The 18,496-nt window shown below is 35.8% G+C and overlaps 2 protein-coding genes across 3 annotated transcripts in view; one reads left to right on the forward strand and one right to left on the reverse strand.

The window, feature by feature from the left end:
* Nucleotides 1–449: 449 nt before the first annotated feature.
* Nucleotides 450–12,715, reverse strand: LOC144449425 (D-aspartate oxidase-like). The gene is made up of 10 exons (XM_078139957.1): nucleotides 12,397–12,715; nucleotides 10,770–10,890; nucleotides 9,429–9,508; nucleotides 8,176–8,241; nucleotides 7,014–7,068; nucleotides 6,057–6,158; nucleotides 5,033–5,100; nucleotides 2,417–2,534; nucleotides 1,669–1,767; nucleotides 450–1,069 (listed from the first exon to the last, which is right to left on the reverse strand). Exons 1-10 carry the CDS (start codon nucleotides 12,693–12,695, stop codon nucleotides 950–952), a joined length of 1,128 nt encoding a protein of 375 aa, XP_077996083.1. The 5' UTR covers nucleotides 12,696–12,715; the 3' UTR covers nucleotides 450–949.
* A 519-nt stretch (nucleotides 12,716–13,234) lies between these two features.
* LOC144448836 (FACT complex subunit SSRP1-like) overlaps nucleotides 13,235–18,496 on the forward strand; it is a 28,128-nt gene continuing 22,866 nt past the window's right edge. For both annotated transcript variants that reach the window (XM_078139143.1, XM_078139144.1), the window contains exons 1-7: nucleotides 13,235–13,373; nucleotides 14,213–14,398; nucleotides 15,067–15,172; nucleotides 15,870–16,057; nucleotides 16,210–16,304; nucleotides 16,763–16,898; nucleotides 17,773–17,876. In XM_078139143.1, the coding sequence (XP_077995269.1) occupies nucleotides 13,320–13,373; nucleotides 14,213–14,398; nucleotides 15,067–15,172; nucleotides 15,870–16,057; nucleotides 16,210–16,304; nucleotides 16,763–16,898; nucleotides 17,773–17,876 (869 nt within the window). In that variant the 5' untranslated portion in view covers nucleotides 13,235–13,319. The remainder of the gene's footprint in view (nucleotides 13,374–14,212; nucleotides 14,399–15,066; nucleotides 15,173–15,869; nucleotides 16,058–16,209; nucleotides 16,305–16,762; nucleotides 16,899–17,772; nucleotides 17,877–18,496) is intronic.

An 18,496-nucleotide genomic window follows, 5' to 3' on the forward strand; every position in this document is an offset into this window, starting at 1 on the left:
TGACATTGTTCATAGCAACTGTGGTGTCCATAGCAACGTGGTAGTTTGGGTTGACATAAAAAACTTGCTAGAGCTCTACACAGTATGATGATCTATAGGTTGTAGATTACTCTATGTAAAGGAAGCAGTCAGTGCAAAGATGTATTTCCTACTAATACCACACCACCATTTATGGTTATGACTTGATGATATTCATAATACCACTGTGCCCTAAATCACACATTTACATTCAAAGCAGGTCACACGGGTCAGTTGTCAGGGGCAACATGGTATAAACATATACACAGTTATTTCTAGTTTGAATGCAATTTAAATTAATTTTACTTTATTCAAAGATAAAATTTATGAAAAATTGAACAAGATTAGCAAAACTTTTTCCTCCAAGTTGGCAAAACCAAAAGTCTAGCTAGTTCATCTAGAACAGACATCATAGGAAATAATTCCTATGTGTGGCTTTTTTAATGTTCATTATCAAAAAATGAAATTTAAGAAATTTTATTATATATATAACAAATATCGTAAGTCTGAATTTATCTTCATGACTTGTGATTCATGACTCACAATCAGGCTTTGAATTCAACTGCCTTGTTCCACACCAGTTATTGCTCTCAAATTATTATACCTCTTGTACTTTCAATATTTTTATTCCGCTCTCGGTCATCCCAGAGGTCAAACTGACATTTGACCCCAAATGATCACAGAGTTGATTCACTCACAGTGCACACTGAAACTGCGGCACTGCAATTCACTATGAAAAATACAATGAATTGTAGCACAATATTACACTAAACGTTTATAACAGATATTATTCATATTTTTTCAATAAAACATGTTACCTGAATTGATCTGACTTGATAAAAAATTGTGCTTCAGTTAAAAAAACAATGGTTAAAAATCAGTATTGTATATTGGCACCTATATGTTATTATATATAAATTCTGTTTTTATTTCAGAGTCTAGCATTTGGACGTTGTTCAGACAATATCTCCTTTACAAGTTGTGTTGCTTGTATTGCAGATCCCCAGCTGTAGCAGATACCCTTTGGACCGTGACCATAGTTATGAACAACCTGAAAAAGAGAAAAAAAAACATAAAAATAATGTCATACATTTGGGTTGTGTTTTATGACAGGTGTTCAATATCATACCATATATGAATAAGCTTCCTATTAAACATGGGTATTTCTAGCTTGTATCTCATTTAGGATGGATTCGTATATACATGGAGGTAAATACAATTATTATTAGAAGTAAAAGACATACATGTGTTCACAGTCAGCCAGCGAGAGAAAGAGCAAGAGAGCAAGAGAGAGAGAGCGCAAGAGAGAGAGAGAGAGAGAGAGAGAGAGAGAGAGAGAGAGAGAGAGAGAGAGAGAGAGAGAGATAGAGAGATAGAGAGAGACAGAGAGAGAGACAGAGACAGACAGTGAGAGACAGAGACAGAGATACACACACAGACAGACACAGACAGACAGACACAGACAGACAGACAACAAGAGGAACAGACAGAGAGACAGCAATGGTTCCAAGTAGTGAACCTTAAATCAGTGTTCATGATTTCAGGATTCACGTTTACAGACCCCACACCATCTTTTGACATTTATAAGGCTTTTGGTGAGAACAACTTTACAGTCTATAAGTACACAACATACTTAGTCAGTATTTATACCTTCATATGTGAGTCTCCTATTTTCATGATTTCTTTCTCCACTCTAACCACGGGCCTAATTGGTCTCAGACCAACCCAGTCATACTTCCATTTGGCACGCTAATTGTGACAACAAAATGAAGACATGTCAAATTTCAGAAATGCACGGCTTACACACCTTAGCAGTAATCTGTATACAAGCATAGACCCTACACGCAGGGTCTATGATACAAGTTAATTATGCTTGCAAGTTAAACTTACTACATATGCAAGCAGTATATACAAATGTAAAGTTGTAACCCTTATGGAGCTCCCTGTATTGTCAAATAGAGTAAATGTATTTACAATAAATTGGTTTGTTTTTGGAGAATTAACATATTCTATACCCCTGACAAGTGCACTGTACAATATTTTACCTGCAACTCTCTCTGATTTACATTGTTGGACACCATCTCATCGGTTCTAGTATCAATGATTTATTGTAGATGGAGACAGCAATAAGGAATCTCCAAGCATAGTAATCAGAGAGCATTGTGGGTAAGGTATTGTACAGTGAAGTGCTGTCATGTGATATGGAGCTAACTATGAAAGATAAATTTAATTTTTTTTAAACATCTGATCTCAGTGTGAGATTCATTTTCCATCATTATCTATTTCAAAAAATGAAATAACAATATCATTGCCCACGTCTTACAAGAAATTCGTTAGCAAGATCTGGTAAGTTTGACATGTTTATAGTTCATATTTTGTTACTATCCATAATACTTACTCTCAGACTTGGTACCATCTTGCAACATGTTTCATATATTGTTTGTTTGTCTTTCTCATTCACTTCTTTACTCCAGTTTCCATAGTCAAATGTACCCCCTAAATACACATCATCAACTCTTATGATTGCAAAAAAGAAAATTCTCGTCAGAATCATTTTAGAGCATTTGTACATAAGACTGTAAGGTTCGTCATGTTGCTCCACCTTCAACTGTCTTGACCTTTTTTGGCCATTACATGAGGGTGTCCTGACATAGCGCTGCTACTTCCAGACTAATTCATACATAACTTTGCACAAATATGCATTTTTTAAAACACTTATGGAAATAAGTGCCATGCATAAATCTCGCTATTTATTGTACAATGGAATATTTTGTTACAGCTTGGTACTTTGCATTTGCTTTAGTTTATCTTTCTTCTCCTTTAAATGAATACAAATATTGCGAATCTCACTGTATATGTGTTACGCCAATAAAAATAATGTTCACCTACAAGTTCAATACCAAATTTTTACCACACTTTTGGTTAATTTTAAACCCATGGGATCTACAAACATACAGTGAGATTTTAAACATGTAAATACTTACTAAAACTATATAATTATGCATTTACTTTAAAGTGGTCATATGGATGGAAAAATGGGTATTTATTTTAGATTTTTAAGTCATGAAATAACTCTACCATGTTTTTCTACTTGAAAAAATAATGTGAAACAACATATACAAAGTCCATGTTTGTGACTGAATTAATTGCAAAAAGCTACAAAATGAGTAAAAAGTTTGCTATTGTACATACATACATACATACATACATACATACATACATACATACATACATACATACATACATACATACATACATACATACACACACACACATACATACATACATACATACATACATACATACATACATACAAACTTTGTACCCTTTTTCTTAATTGTTGCAATTTATTGAGTTACAAACACAGAATTGGTCTCTGTTGTGTCACATTATTTTTTCAAGTAAAAAAAACATACATAGTAGAGTTCTTTCATCAATTAAAAATCCAAAATAAATACCCCATTTTGCCATATAGCCACTTTAAACAAATACATATGTTTAGCCAAACCAGTGAACAGAGTCATTATCTTAAATAAATAAAAAATTAAAATGATAAACTTTACAATGAATTTGATATTAACAATGAATGAGAGCATAAAGCAGATTACAAAATAGACTCTTTGCAACACCCATTTTTTTAAAAAACAAACAAACCAAAGCAATGAAATGGTTATGTACTAGGCAAACAGCATGTGCAACATTTAGAAGTTTCTTGGTGTACAAGGACTGAAATGCAACCACAGGTGCTTGCGGAACTTGGTGTGAAAACAATTCCAAAGAACACAAAACATATTGAATTTTGAATATTGAAGTAATGACCCCACTGTTTGTTTGCATACTGGGTTGGAGAAAAGCTGAAAAATGAGGAGAATTGCCTTAATATGTTACTTTTGCGTGTGTTGTTGATTACCTTGTGGTATGCATAAATCTCACTGGTATGTGTTTGCCATTTTTGTATGTTTTAAAACAGACATTTTAGTTTCTCCCTGTGGGTAATAAAATGTATTGTATTGTATTGTATTGTATTGTATTGTTAAATTTATTGGGGAGGGACTGGTAAGATAGACACCACAGACCAAACAACCAATTAGTTTAATCTCCATATTAGACTCCACCCACATTTTCATTACAACTAAATCAGAAATTTAGTGTCCGGTATGTAAACGAAGAATCAGAAAATTAGTTTTGCTTTCAAAATTATATATTTTTCTGTTCTCTGTGGGTGTCATTTTCATAACATAATCCACTGGCACTGCCTATGCATGCAATTAACACATGAGCCATCTTTTTTGAAGTTGAACCACATACTGGAAGGGAGAAGGGACAGATACATAAACTGCATAGTTCTGCTAATAAGCAAGAACACAAAAGCAAAGATGACAGGCTAGGCTAGTCAATACTGAACCAAGTACAGACTCACCCTGGTACAACTAGTCTCTCTTGATCGGTATGTTGAGAAATTACGAAGTGTTTTAACCATGGCGCAGTAACCTATTCATGACAAAGTCAATTATTGAAAGTTTGATCTAATCTAGTAAAATCAATAATATATCCAGACACATGCTTCCAAGTGTGGCATACCCAGGGTATTGGCATGAGTGGTTACCTTGTTCTCTGTGGCCATACTTTCACGAGCATAGTGAGTGAAAGTGCACGAGAAAACATCGCAGGCACGAGTGAAAAAATACCCCCCCCCCCCCCCCCCCCCCCCCCCCCCCCGAGTATCTACACAGGCACTCATGTATGGTTTGGGTTCTATATGGGTATTATCATTACATATATGTTTATTCTAAAAGCAGAGCAGAGAAAAGTTGCACTGTCATTTGCATATTATTTGCATATTATTTGCATACAGGCACAGCGAAAAAGACCCGAGTAAGTAATTACAGGTACATATGTAATAAGCGAGTGTGCAATGAATGCATTATGATAATGAGATGTTAATGATACAATGCATGAGAGAATTAGACAATATTAGTTGTATATCATAAAAATTCTCTCAAATATCTCTTACCCAGGCACAACATAATAACTTGGGCCAGTGTTGGTGTACGTAAAATGCTTTATCCATGGAGCATGGACCTATTAGAAAAGCTAACATGATTATCACTTTTGTAAAACAAGTATATTGAAGGCCTGTAATAGTATTTCAATTATTCAATGGACAATAGCTGCTGTTGACAGATGGACACCAAATTTGGAAACAGCAAGTCATCCGAATTATGGTAACGGAAGCAATTTATCAATAATTCAGGCAATAAATCCAGGCATGACCAAAAAAGGAAAAAAAGTTGGTATATTATGCTGTAACACTTGATGAATAATAATTGTACAATTGTATTGTGGAATCTAGAATTCTAATACTTTAATGATGAGATAATACATTAATTATGAAACAATACCTGAAGCTGTGTTGTAAAAACTCACCATGTACCATCAATAGAGATCACCTTCTTAGATGATCCAGCAAAACACTTCCAATATACATACTTTCATGACCCCCCTCCCCTGTTACTTTTTTTTTTTTTTTTTTTTTTTTTAAATTTTTGTGCTGGGAATTCCTCCCAGCGATTTTCTGTTATGTAGACAAATACAAACAAACAAACACAAATGCTACAGAGATCCATTCGGGTTTGGGACTACGTGACAGGGCTATGTAGCACGCTCTATATCACGTTGCTGTGGAACTGTCAAGGCTTTCCCAGTCAGTCCACAGGCTATCCCAGAGTCACCCAGGCCCGGCAAACATAGCACCTGCGGGCTCCGTGTGAGTAATCGTCCCCGACTTTTCGAGTCATTACTCCAGGAGTCCCCCCAAATTCGCACTCGTCTTGTGAGTGAGACACGGCTGAGTGATACAGCCTACCCATCGAGTCTGTAGAACACTCACCCTGGGTTTGGGTCGGTCACGGAAAATCTCGTTTCCAGTGGGATTCGAACCCGTGACTGCTAATCCTGTGCACTAACCACTACGCTACAGGTATATACATGTGCTTATTGTGAAATGAATTGCAATTTAAAAAAAAAATTAAACTTGCCCTTATGGCTTGTCCTCGTGCTGGTTGCAGTGTGTCATCATTGACAAGTTGATGGGCACCAATACCAGTACAGTTGACAATAACATCATACTGACCTGCTAACTAAAAACAAAAAATTTGCTATGATCTTAACGAACTAACCATCATGTTGAAGTTGCCTCTGCTTTGCTTAATTTAAGAATTAGTTTCATGATTAACAGACCTGGTATCTCATGAAAGAAAGAAAATGATAAAACTGAACTGAAATATGACACAACTCTATATGTCAATGAGTAGCATACTCAGGGGGGTATGAGCTAGACTCTCTCACAGCCTTGGGAACATTGTTAGCAGAAAGCAGCTGTCTGTGTGCCCTCATGGACTACATAGGACTAACCAGTGACTGTAAATAGTGATGTGTTATTGCGACCCGCCATGTTATTGCAACGTTCCCCAGGGAATGTCGCAATGAGATGTCACCGAATGGTTAGTCCTGAAGTCGATGAGGGCACTCAGATATTAGATACAAGTATGTAGTAGATATTGGCACATACAAAACAGCCGCTTTCTGGTAGTGACGTTCCCAAGGCTGTGAGAGAGTCTAGTAGGTATGAGCATGAGCATTGTTCTCTGCAGTCTGACTTTCACTAGCATAGCAAATGAAAAGTGCATTAGAACACACTGTAAGTATCATTGCAAATACTACTCACACTAACACTCATGTATCATGGGGTTATCTTTATTATAATTACATATGTTTATCTGAAAAAGCAAATTTCAGTAAAATTTATATTGTGCAATTACACAATTTTGTGTATAAGGAATGATTGAATTCTCATTTGCATATAATTTGCATACATGTATGTAAACACTTTTCTAGGTATGTGCACTGCAGTGCAAATACCACTAGTATGCAGGTGCATATCACTAGTACATATATAATAATAATGTCATATCTCATTATAAGTGTCACATTACCTCATCAAGCTTTCCAAGGTGTTTTTGTATGAAGTGTCCTCCCCTTCCTTCAAATCTGAAGTGAAGAATTGACACTTGAAATTGAAAAGTTAACACTCTCTCTTCGTAGCTGCACGATTGTATTAATAGTGTATTTTAATAGGTATAGTTATTCCATATTTTCAGATAATATATGAACAGTTTATTTAAAGAGACATTTACATTATAATGTAAAACTAGATTTATGTGTGATCGTATATGATGAAGTTTTAGTTCATTTTAGTCTTCCAAGCAATGTGAAATATAAGTTATTCTATACCGTTGTATGGCTTTATCAGTGTTTTTGCTAAGGGCTGGGAATCTCCGCAATAGGGAGGAGAAAATCTGGTAAACTTGGCATAGTTTCCCATATATTATACCATAATTTTGAAGGGTTAACTCTGGTAAAATGACAAGGGAACTAAGGTAGATTTTACCTACTTACCACTCTTATTTAATAAAAACACTGATTGATTTATGCATAAGTTTAGGTACACTATATCTGACAATTTATAGAAACTGCTATTAGAAGACAATCATATATCTTATCGTTTGTTTGTACGGAAATTTGCAATATGGAATAAATATTTCATTGCGAATGTTTGCTTTTTATGATAAATTTTTGTATATTAATCTTGATAAATTATTTAAAGTTCAAAAAAGTTCAGCCGACATAATACAATTTATTTCATTGGAAGTATTTATATTTTGTTGAAGTCGTACCTTCCCAACCCCGCACACCATTATCACTTTTTCAGGCACCCTCCAGACATATGCTGAAATTATTTATATGCTTAGTCGCCTGACCCCTGCCCCAGAATTACAATGTTTGTGAGTACAGCCTTATTCTAGAATCATATTTCAAATTGAAGTCTTTCTGTCAAACTATCATATGACTTATTCACCCAAACCCAGACAAAATATATTTACATATAATTTACATAAATTTGCATATGTATATGGTTCTTGGCACAGGATGGCATATCAAGGCCACAACATTAAGTATGTCAATACTTTTTGTTTTATTACACATGTTGAGTCATAAATTTCTCCTTATTTCAGTACACTTTAAGACAAACGATCTTTTTTTGAAAGCTGATGAAAGCAGTCACCTCAGTGGACATGTCCATAAAAAAACACTCACCTTTTCATTAAGAATGGCAAATATCTTCTACAATCACAAGTTATCATGGTAAAGAATAAAGCATTTCTAAAAGAAAGAATTGGATATTATCAATATTAAGGACATCAATAGGAAAATTATAGTCAAAGAACATTACAAAGAAAAGTTAAAGAGAATTGCCACTCCATGAAATGAAGTCATTTTCATAAACTATGGGTTCTGGAGAGTCATTTCATGATTTTACATCACCTACAATTACTTGTGATTTCAGAGAAACATCAAGTTGATTTTTTGCCTTTATAGAGTACTTGTGCTATGGGCCATGGTAGTCTAGTTCTTATACGGTATCGTTACCATTTAAACCTCCACTCACACAGTCTAGTTCCTATACAGTATCGTTACCATTTACACCTCCACTCACACAGTCTAGTTCCTATAAGGTATCGTTACCATTTACACCTCCACTCACACAGTCTAGTTCCTATACAGTATCTTTACCATTTACACCTCCACTCACACAGTCTAGTTCCTATACGGTATCGTTACCATTTACACCTCCACTCACATAGTCTAGTTCCTATACAGTATCGTTACCATTTACACCTCCACTCACACAGTCTAGTTCCTATACGGTATCGTTACCATTTACACCTCCACTCACATAGTCTAGTTCCTATACAGTATCGTTACCATTTACACCTCCACTCACATAGTCTAGTTCCTATACGGTATCGTTACCATTTACACCTCCACTCACAGTATAGTCAAAGTCCTTACACTAGAAGTCCTGAGGTGAAATATAAAATTCATCCACAGCTACCCACACAGTCATTAACATCATGTCTTTGTTAATCAATCACAAAATTATAACCAATAACACAGTCCTTCATAAAGTTAGTGTTTATTAGGGCAGTAATATGTAATATCCAAATATGGTATATTTGTTTGCTCAGGATGCTACTTATACACTGTTTATGTCATTATAATAGTTGGGGTTCACTGATTGGATGAACAACTTTTTGTGCTGAGTGAGGGACTTTGACCAGTCGTGGTTTAATAAGAAAATGCATTGGCATCTAGACGAGGGCCATGGAGTCAGCAGAAGTAATTATTCATAGTTGAACAAAGAATACATGAGAGATGTTTTACCACCAGTATTTGAAGTAAAGTTTCATCAATATTTTCAAACAGACTGTATATATAAACATTCAATATTAGACAATTTCAAATAAGTCGTAATAATTATCAAAGTACAATAAATTGTGTGCACACACCTGGAATCTGGAAATAGCTTCTTCAGCTCTTTTTCACTCAGTTGTTGAACGTTGTACATCAAATCCAACCATGGTAGTGACTGTGAAGCAATAATAAAAATAATGTTTTATTGATGTCAGAGTTCGATAGACACCCATATTCAGAAGTGTGCAAGAAGTGTGAGAGAAGTGTGCGAGTGAGTGAGGTTTAAGACTGAAATTGGTGAGTTTTAAAGGCAGAGTGGAAGGAGGATTTAGAGTGAGTGTGTCGAAGACTGTGGGGGAGACTGTTCCAAACTGAAGGAGCCATGTAGGCGAAGGAACACTCGCCGAGCTTCTTAGTGAAAAATGGCATCTTTAAGTAAGTATCCGATAGACACCAGTGGAAACACCGAATTACTTGCCTGTGTTTCCAGTGGTCTCTATTGCAAGTAATACTGACAAGTACACAGGATGGCAGCAAAAGCTCATCTCACCCTTGCTAGACTCAATGACAATAAAGTACACACACACACACACACACACCCACACACACACACACACACACACACACACACACACACACACAAACACACACACCCGTACTCACTCTCACACAGACACACACACACACACACACACACACACACACACACACACACTGAGATAACAGGTACACATTTGGATGGGGACACATACATAACAGCATCAAATTTCCTATGTTTACACAACAAATACTAGTAATCCAAGCAACATAATCATGTACGTGTCAAACACTGTGTCAAAATTTTGACAGCTAAAGGGTACAACATTTATATCCTTTTATAACCTGTAATGGTTGTCAATATGTTACTCAAGTCTTATCAGTAATGGATTGGGTAGGCAGGGGTTTAGAAGGTGTGAATATTTGTAGTTGACGTGGTTTCTGTAAGGGTCTTAGCAAGCAAAGTTAGACACACACACACACACCAATGCATATGATGTCTGGAGATGAAATGCAAGAGAACGGACCAAAATGGTTTGCCATATGGTACCCCTATCTTAGCATCTGTGTGCATTTACTCATGGGGTAAGATAGTGAGCAACCTGAACATGGTTATCTTGTATTTATAACAAGGGTGAGTGAGATGGGCAGATGCAGTGTTATCTATCATGTGTACAGTACTACTTGTTAGGTGACAAAGTACAATATCAATAGACACCATCGCAAAAATTGTACTACTAGTGTTAGTTTTGAATTTGAATTTTTTGTTTTTGCATTTGACTTGAGCTTTTTCCATTTGAGTTTAAACTCCAGTCCAGAACGAACAAACATCAAAAAGAAAAAAAACAAACTAAAATTCAAAACTGTATATTCATAATGGTATTTATACTTGCACTGACCTTCTGAATGTCAGGGTCATGGTCCAGTAAGTATCCACTTAAATATTGTACACCACAAACATCTGCATACTGTGATTTCATCAATGTTTCAAAATGGTGGTTTGACTCTTCGAACCATTTCCTGGATTAAAAAAGAATGCATTTCCAGTACATGTATTCGATTGCTTACTCAAAGCTGGGGAAGTGCAGTAATACAGTATGTTTTGTTTTTGCCTATGTGCGTTTTAAACACCAACAGGTCCAAATAAAGACAATATACCTCTGCATAGCCTTCTCAGTGTCACTGTCTTCAAAAGATAATGGGTTCGTTCCTGTTATACCAGCTGCACCGTCACCTGTGGTGTCTGGACTAAGTTTATCAGCCATCAAAGTAACATCAACATTCGAAATAGATTCGATCACACTTACAGCTGTGGAAAGTCCAATTACACCAGCTCCAACGACACACACTTTTACAGGAGCCATGATGTTGGCTGAAAAGTTTAACTTTAAAATTGACAGACAGATGTGTCGTACGTCCGAATAAACTGACACCTGTCCTCTTGCATCATTATAAATGATGACACAGTCGATACGCCAGACATCATCAGTGACCTTGCTGGGTAGGTCATATCATGGAAGTACAATGAGTAACTAATACTGTATTCTATTCCAGAAAAGCCATATTCTATTTCAGGATGATCATAACACAAAACAATGATGTATTGGTATTTACGAATATTCAAAATATAAGTGTCACAAATATTATTTGAATAATCATACATATGTGTGTGTGTATGTATATATAAATAAATATATATATATATATATATATATATATATATATATATATATATATATATATATATATATATATAGATAAAGATATATATATATATATATATATATATATATATATATATATACATGCATATATATACATGTATATATATATATATATATATATATATATATATATATATATATATATATATATATATATATATATATATAGTTTTGGTAGTACTGGAACTCTTTCTTGATATATATATATATATACATAAAATATATATATATATATATATATATATAATATGTATATATATATATATATATATATATATATATATATATATATATATATATATATATATATATATATATATATATATATATATATATATATATATATATATATATATATATATATATATATATATATATATATATATATATATATATATATATACATATCATTATTTTACATGTACATGTAATATGTGCATCCTGGAATAGATTATTACAATTAGAAATGACTGTGGTCCTATATATCGCCTACCGCTCGTTCGTATTTACGTAAAGAAGTTTGGAACCCTAGAACATTCTGTTTTCAAGTACATGTGTAGCATTTCTTGAACTTCACCCCTATAGGATTTTGACATTATACCCCAAATATCTGCATACTTTGATTTCGTGAGTTTCAAAATGATGGTTGCTTCCAACCATTTCCTGAAAAAAAGAACGAATTTCCATTGTTCAATTGCTTATTCAAAGCGCAGCCAGTGTGCTTTGTTCTTGCCTACGTGCGTTTTAATATAACGTCAACAAGGCCAAAATAGGACAACTTGGAAGATATGGAACAATGTACCTTTGCATAGCCTTGTCGGTGTCTCCAAAAGAAAATGGTCTCGGTCCCGTTATACCAGCTGCACCGTCACCCGTGGTGTCTGGACTAAGTTTATCAGCGATCAAAGTCACGTCAACATTTGAAATAGATTCGATCACATTTACAGCTGTGGACAGTCCAACTACACCAGCTCCAACGACACACACTTTTACAGGAGCCATGGTGGCTGCAAAGTTAACTTTTAAATTGACAGACAGACGTGTCGTACGTCCGAAAACACTGACACCTGTCCTCGTAACCTTACATAACAATGATAACATCACAGTCGACGTAGTCGATCAGTCGATACGCCAGACATCATCAGTGACCTTGCTGTAGGTCATATCATGGAAGTACCATGGGTAGCTAATTAATATTCTATTTCATGGTCATGTTCTATTTCAGGATGATCATGATACAAAATAATGATGACACATATTTACGAATATTCAAAAAATACAATTACAGATATTTTTTGAATATCCGTAAATACCTACAAAACGTCATTATTTTACAATTTTGTAACATCGATATTCCGCGTGAATAAGTGCATGACTGTGGACATTATCTTCTTCCGCTCGTTCATATTCTGTTTACAAGTACATGTATAGTATTTATCGAACTTCACCCCCTATATGATTTTAGTTTAATAATATTTGGCATCGTTAAAGTCTATGAGTTTGGATTCTTTTTCTCGCCTTTCGTCGCAACCCCACTCGTCTCCGAAACATGTGTGCATAAAGAGGAAAGAACGAATTCAATAAATAGCCATAGAGGGCAGCCGTGAATTCCCGCCATATATTTTCAAAGGGCACACACTTGGCTCGGCACAGGCAGTGTGCATGCTGTCATCAGCAGAATCGTAGAAGTCTTTATCTGGCGGTTACGTGAACGACAGTACAAAGATGGCAGATGTCTTAGAGTTCAGTGATATCGCGCAGGAATTCAAAGGTGTAATGGTAAGTTTATAATCCCTGCGTAACGCGAACACTTGATGGTCTGTTATTGTCTAGTGATAGTGTTACCGAGAAGAGAAAATGGCGACCTCCATATAATACATCACAATAATGTGTGGACATTAAGAGTTCGGGATCCTTCCCAAAGCGATAACTCAGAACTTACCACATTTGTTTCACTTGTGAAGAAAGTTTCAATCTTTGGGTATGAGGACTATGATTTTTATTAAACAAAGATATGAATACACAATAGTGCACTATTGCAAGGGACCAACCATTCAATCTTGGGGAGGGGATACATTTCGGTAATAATAGAGATATGAGACAGCGCGCGAGCGACACCTACCCATGTAAATTACTGCTACAAGCACGTTTTAATTATGTAATAGATGTTTTTTTTGCTCCGGCGATATTTTCTATCCACAACCTTTATCATCTTTATTTGTATTTTCTGTATAATTCGTACCATCATTTTTGTGGGGAACTCTGGCAAAATGACAGGGGAACTCAGGTAGATTTTACCTGCTTACTGCCTTTAACAAAAAACACTTGGCTTTAAGGCAAGAGTCACTCACTGACAATGGTGATAAACCTATTATTGTTTCAAGGAAAAAGAAGTGACTGACAATGATACGTAGACTGTAATGATGTCATGGTCCGTCCAGGCTTATCAGCCTGACTATTTGGGGAAAGGGAGATTAGAATTTGCGCCCACAACGGCTGATCTAGCAGTTTAGGTAAGGGCATCTCCAGTTAGTTATGCTGAGTAAGGCTCGTCATTATTTTGTTTAATGGATCAGAGCAAGATGCTAATAACTTTGTGTTGAATTTCTTTTTATCAGAATGGTGGCCGTCTGAAACTTCACAAACAAGGAGTTATCTTTAAAAACAATAAAACTGGTAAAGTTGAACAATTACATGTAGATGATCTCGACAAGACAAAGTGGTTGAGGGCAGCCAAAGGTCATGAACTCAAACTTGTCATGAAGAATGGCTCCATATATAGATATGACGGATTCAAAGAAGGGGTAAGTGTTTTGTAGTCCTAACTAAGTGTGTTAGAGTGTAACTTGTTAGATTTCTCAGTGTGGATACTCTTTTAATCACGCATAGCTAATACATGTAGTTAGCAGGAGTGACAACAATGCCATCTGTCAGTCAAACTGTAAGAAAAACCCACAATATCAAATTTGCAAATCTGATAGGGTTTCATATGTATGAACAATGCGATGGGGGAGGGGGGATGATAATGTTGTGTCATTTACCCCCCCCCCCCCCCCCACTGTTTCAGAAAAGGGCCTTAATTGAAATGACGCAAGATGTTTCAGTACACAACTACATACCAGTGCACATTACATGTATAAATATTTGCACATGATTTGATGTCCTTAATGTTATAGTCAGTGTTCTCCCCAGGACTTACCACCATCTTGACATCTGCATATGAATACGATGTTTTGTTGAAACATTTCAAGCATCTTATTTGACAAGCTTAAAAAGTCCTGGGGAGAACACACTGATAGCATACTGAGTAAAGTATATTTGTGGTGGACATGAATGAATGGGGACAGGTATTGATATACATGGAACATGCTGTACATACATTTCATGCCTTGTCTGTCAGGTATGCCATCATAGGGCGCCCTCACACATCGGTCAACCCTTGCCTTACAATTACTGTTATTATTTTTGTCAGGATTATGACAAGTTATCAGATTATATAAAAAAGAATTACAGCGTATCATTGGACGAAGTGGAAATGTCATTGAAAGGCTGGAATTGGGGAACAACAAAGTTCAAAGGTGAGTTTTGCATCATCATAGTGACTGAATGTGTAACGATTTAGTGATAATTTTGTGACTAAGCTATTGATACTGGGATGAAGTGTTGGGCATAGCCAATGGCTGTTTACACCAAATGTATTGTGTAATATTCTATCAAATATGACTGTCTGTCTGACTTGCATTGTCTATCTACAATATGTTGATTGCTTGGGGGGGGGGGGGGTGAGATCAATAATTCAGTGTAGGATAGACACTAAGTTTGTTTACTTTTGGGTGGGGGATGGAGGTTTTGAGCCATTTTAGTTCTCGTAGTCATCAAATTGAGAAATATAAGAGTTTTCACTATAGTAAATATATGGTAGTAAAGTAAAGTGTCAACAAAAGAATTGTCAATTTGAAATTGATTATCTGTTCTGAAACATTTTCAATTTTGGCCAGTTTAGTTAGAAGTGGGGAGAACACACCCCCCGTGTTTGAGGCCTAACTAAAAGAATTTATTTTTTATAATTTTTATACATGCATTACCACAGGTGCACATGACAACAAATAAACTGTATTCTCTAGCATTAGGTAAAATATACCAACAAATAAAACTAAAATGAAAAAGAATATCTTGATCATTGAAAAGTCAAATATTCTTGTTACACAGCTTTAAACTGTAGATACCTTTCTTTGCCAATACTATTATTTCACTTTCCAACTTTATTTCCTACAGGTTCTGAGATGTCTTTTAAAGTTGACAACAAACCTGCCTTCCACATTCCACTTAATAATGTATCACATAGTGCAACTGGTAAAAATGAAGTTATCATGGAATTCCATCAGAATGACGATGCAGCAGTATCTCTCATGGAGATGAGATTTTTTGTTCCGCCAACAGATGGTGATACAGATCCAGTAGAGGTAAGTACACATGTAATTCACTGTGTCATTCCGGAAATGTTTTTTGAAGACTGGATATCCAATATCAAATGGGTGTATTTAAATGTATTCTCTGATCAATCCATCTTTGTGATGTGTAGATTATTTAATAATACTTTTTTTTTTTTTTTTAGGAATTTCATCAAAATATTTTAGCAAAGGCAGATATTATCCAGGCAACTGGAGATGCCATAGCTACGTTTGCTGAGATTCCATGTCTCACACCTAGGTTAGTATGGAATTTTATGTGTGTGTGTGTGTATGGGTGGAGATGCCATAGATTACATTTACTGAGAACATGTCTCACACGTAGGTAAGTATGTTATCCCCACAAAAGTCTAATTATTTGTGTTGTGTGTGTGTGTGTGTGTGTGTGTGTGTGTGTGTGTGTGTGTTGTGTGTCTGTGTGTTGTGTGTCTGTGTGTTGTGTGTCTGTGTGTGTGTCTGGTTGTACATGCATGCGTGTGTGTGTGTGTGTGTGTGTGTGTGCGTGTGCGTGCGTGTGTGTGTGTGTGTGTGTGTGTGTGTGTGCAGGCGTATGCATGCATGTCTGTCTGCATGTAACTGTGTGATTGCACTTGTGTGCAAATATAGCTATGCATGTGTGCCTTCTCATTTCAAAAATTTTGAACCACAATTTTATAATGAACTTTACCTAATGAATATATTCTCTTTCTTACATTACAGAGGTCGTTATGATATTAAAATTTATCCCAGCTTTTTACAACTTCATGGTAAAACCTTTGATTACAAGATACCGTATACCACAGTGCTAAGACTTTTCCTTCTGCCCCACAAAGACCAAAGACAGATGTTCTTTGTGGTAAGTTGATAAATGCAATACTGGGACTGTAGTCTGTAACTTTGTCATTTTGACGGAAATGTAACAACTATTGGTACAGTATCTGTCTGACTAATTCATACAACCAAGATCATAGTTGTTCGGAATGTACAATCTACACAACATCATTAGAATTCTCGGTACCTGTAATAGCTCTTTAGCTCATGCTAGAGGGTGAAAAGAGGAACAAGAAGGTCAGCTTATTCTCACACATGCCTATATAAATGCATGTGAAGTGCATGGAGTGGAAGTTATGGTGTCGACTAAGAAATTGAATGTTCATTATTTTTATGACACGCCTAGGTGGTAATATTCTACTTCCGGTTTTGAGAATTGAACCAAGTCTATTTCTATTTGAAAATGCCACTCAGTGAGAGTCTGTGTGCATATTTACAAGTCAGTAAGATGAGTGTAACTGTAACAGTGTTCCACAAAAGTGATAATCAATCATGGTTACCAGAGACAACATTCTCAATACCTAAAAATAGTTAGTGTTATTCCATACAACAAAGACATGGTGTTTGTTATTCAAAAAAGATATCTGCACTAAGTGAACCATGTCTGTGATTGTTACATTTTAACTTTCTGTCGGTACCTAATACAGCTATCATTGATACATGTTGTTACATATAGTTTCAATAACACTTCCACTAAGCAGCAAAGTCAAACAATGACAACGGGTTCCATTATAATGATGTTGCATACACTGTACTTTCCACATAACTGTGATCTTTGTTGTAATATGTATTTACTGTTACATGTTGCGGATGTCAATACCCAGTGAAGCTATTTATACTTTTACATGCAAGAACCAATTAAGCTTTCTAATTGTAGCCTTGACTTTATTTTCTCACAGATTAGTTTGGATCCACCCATCAAACAAGGACAGACAAGATACCAACATATTGTATTTACATTCAACAAAGAAGAAGAAACGTCATTGTCACTTAACATCACAGAGTAAGTAGTGGTATTTCTAAGACAAGTCTATGATAAAAACATACAGGCAACTGTACACAAACATATAAAAGAATCTCTACCACTCCAGAGTATAGCCTGACAGACAGACAGACAGACAGACAGACAGACAGACAATATAGACAGACAGACTCACCCGCATAGCCCTGAGACAGACAGACTGACTGACTGACAATAGACAGACAGAAAGACAGACGGACAGACTGACAATAGACAGACAGAAAGACAGACGGACAGACAGACTTACCTGCAAAGCCCTGAGACAGACATACAGACAGACCAACAGAGAGACCGACAACTAGACAGACAGACTCACCTGCATAGCCCTGAGACAGACTGGCAGAGAGACTGACAATAGACAGACAGAAAGACAGACAGACAGACTTACCTGCATAGCCCTGAGACAGACAGACAGACAGACTGACAATAGACAAACAGAGACAGACAAACTCACCTGCATACCCTAAGACAGGCAAATCGACAGACAGACTCATCTGCATAGCCCTGAGACCAATGAATTCTACATTACATCATGTATATTGCATGGTGTTGAAATGACTGATGTAGTGACAGAGTTAATTTGTATTTTGTTTCTCTCAACT

Source organism: Glandiceps talaboti, chromosome 18 (genome assembly GCF_964340395.1).
Source record: "Glandiceps talaboti chromosome 18, keGlaTala1.1, whole genome shotgun sequence".
Taxonomy (NCBI): Eukaryota; Metazoa; Hemichordata; class Enteropneusta; family Spengelidae; genus Glandiceps; species Glandiceps talaboti.

Coding starts and splice junctions, on each gene's coding strand:
- LOC144449425 (XM_078139957.1), bottom strand. CDS start 12,695: ATGTTATCATTGTTATGTAAGGTTACGAGGACAGGTGTCAGTGTTTTC. Junction 9,509..10,769: donor ATGACCCTGACATTCAGAAG/GTCAGTGCAAGT, acceptor ATTGCTTCACAG/TCACTACCATGGTTGGATTT. Junction 1,070..1,668: donor TAGGAGACTCACATATGAAG/GTATAAATACTG, acceptor TCTCTTTTTCAG/GTTGTTCATAACTATGGTCA.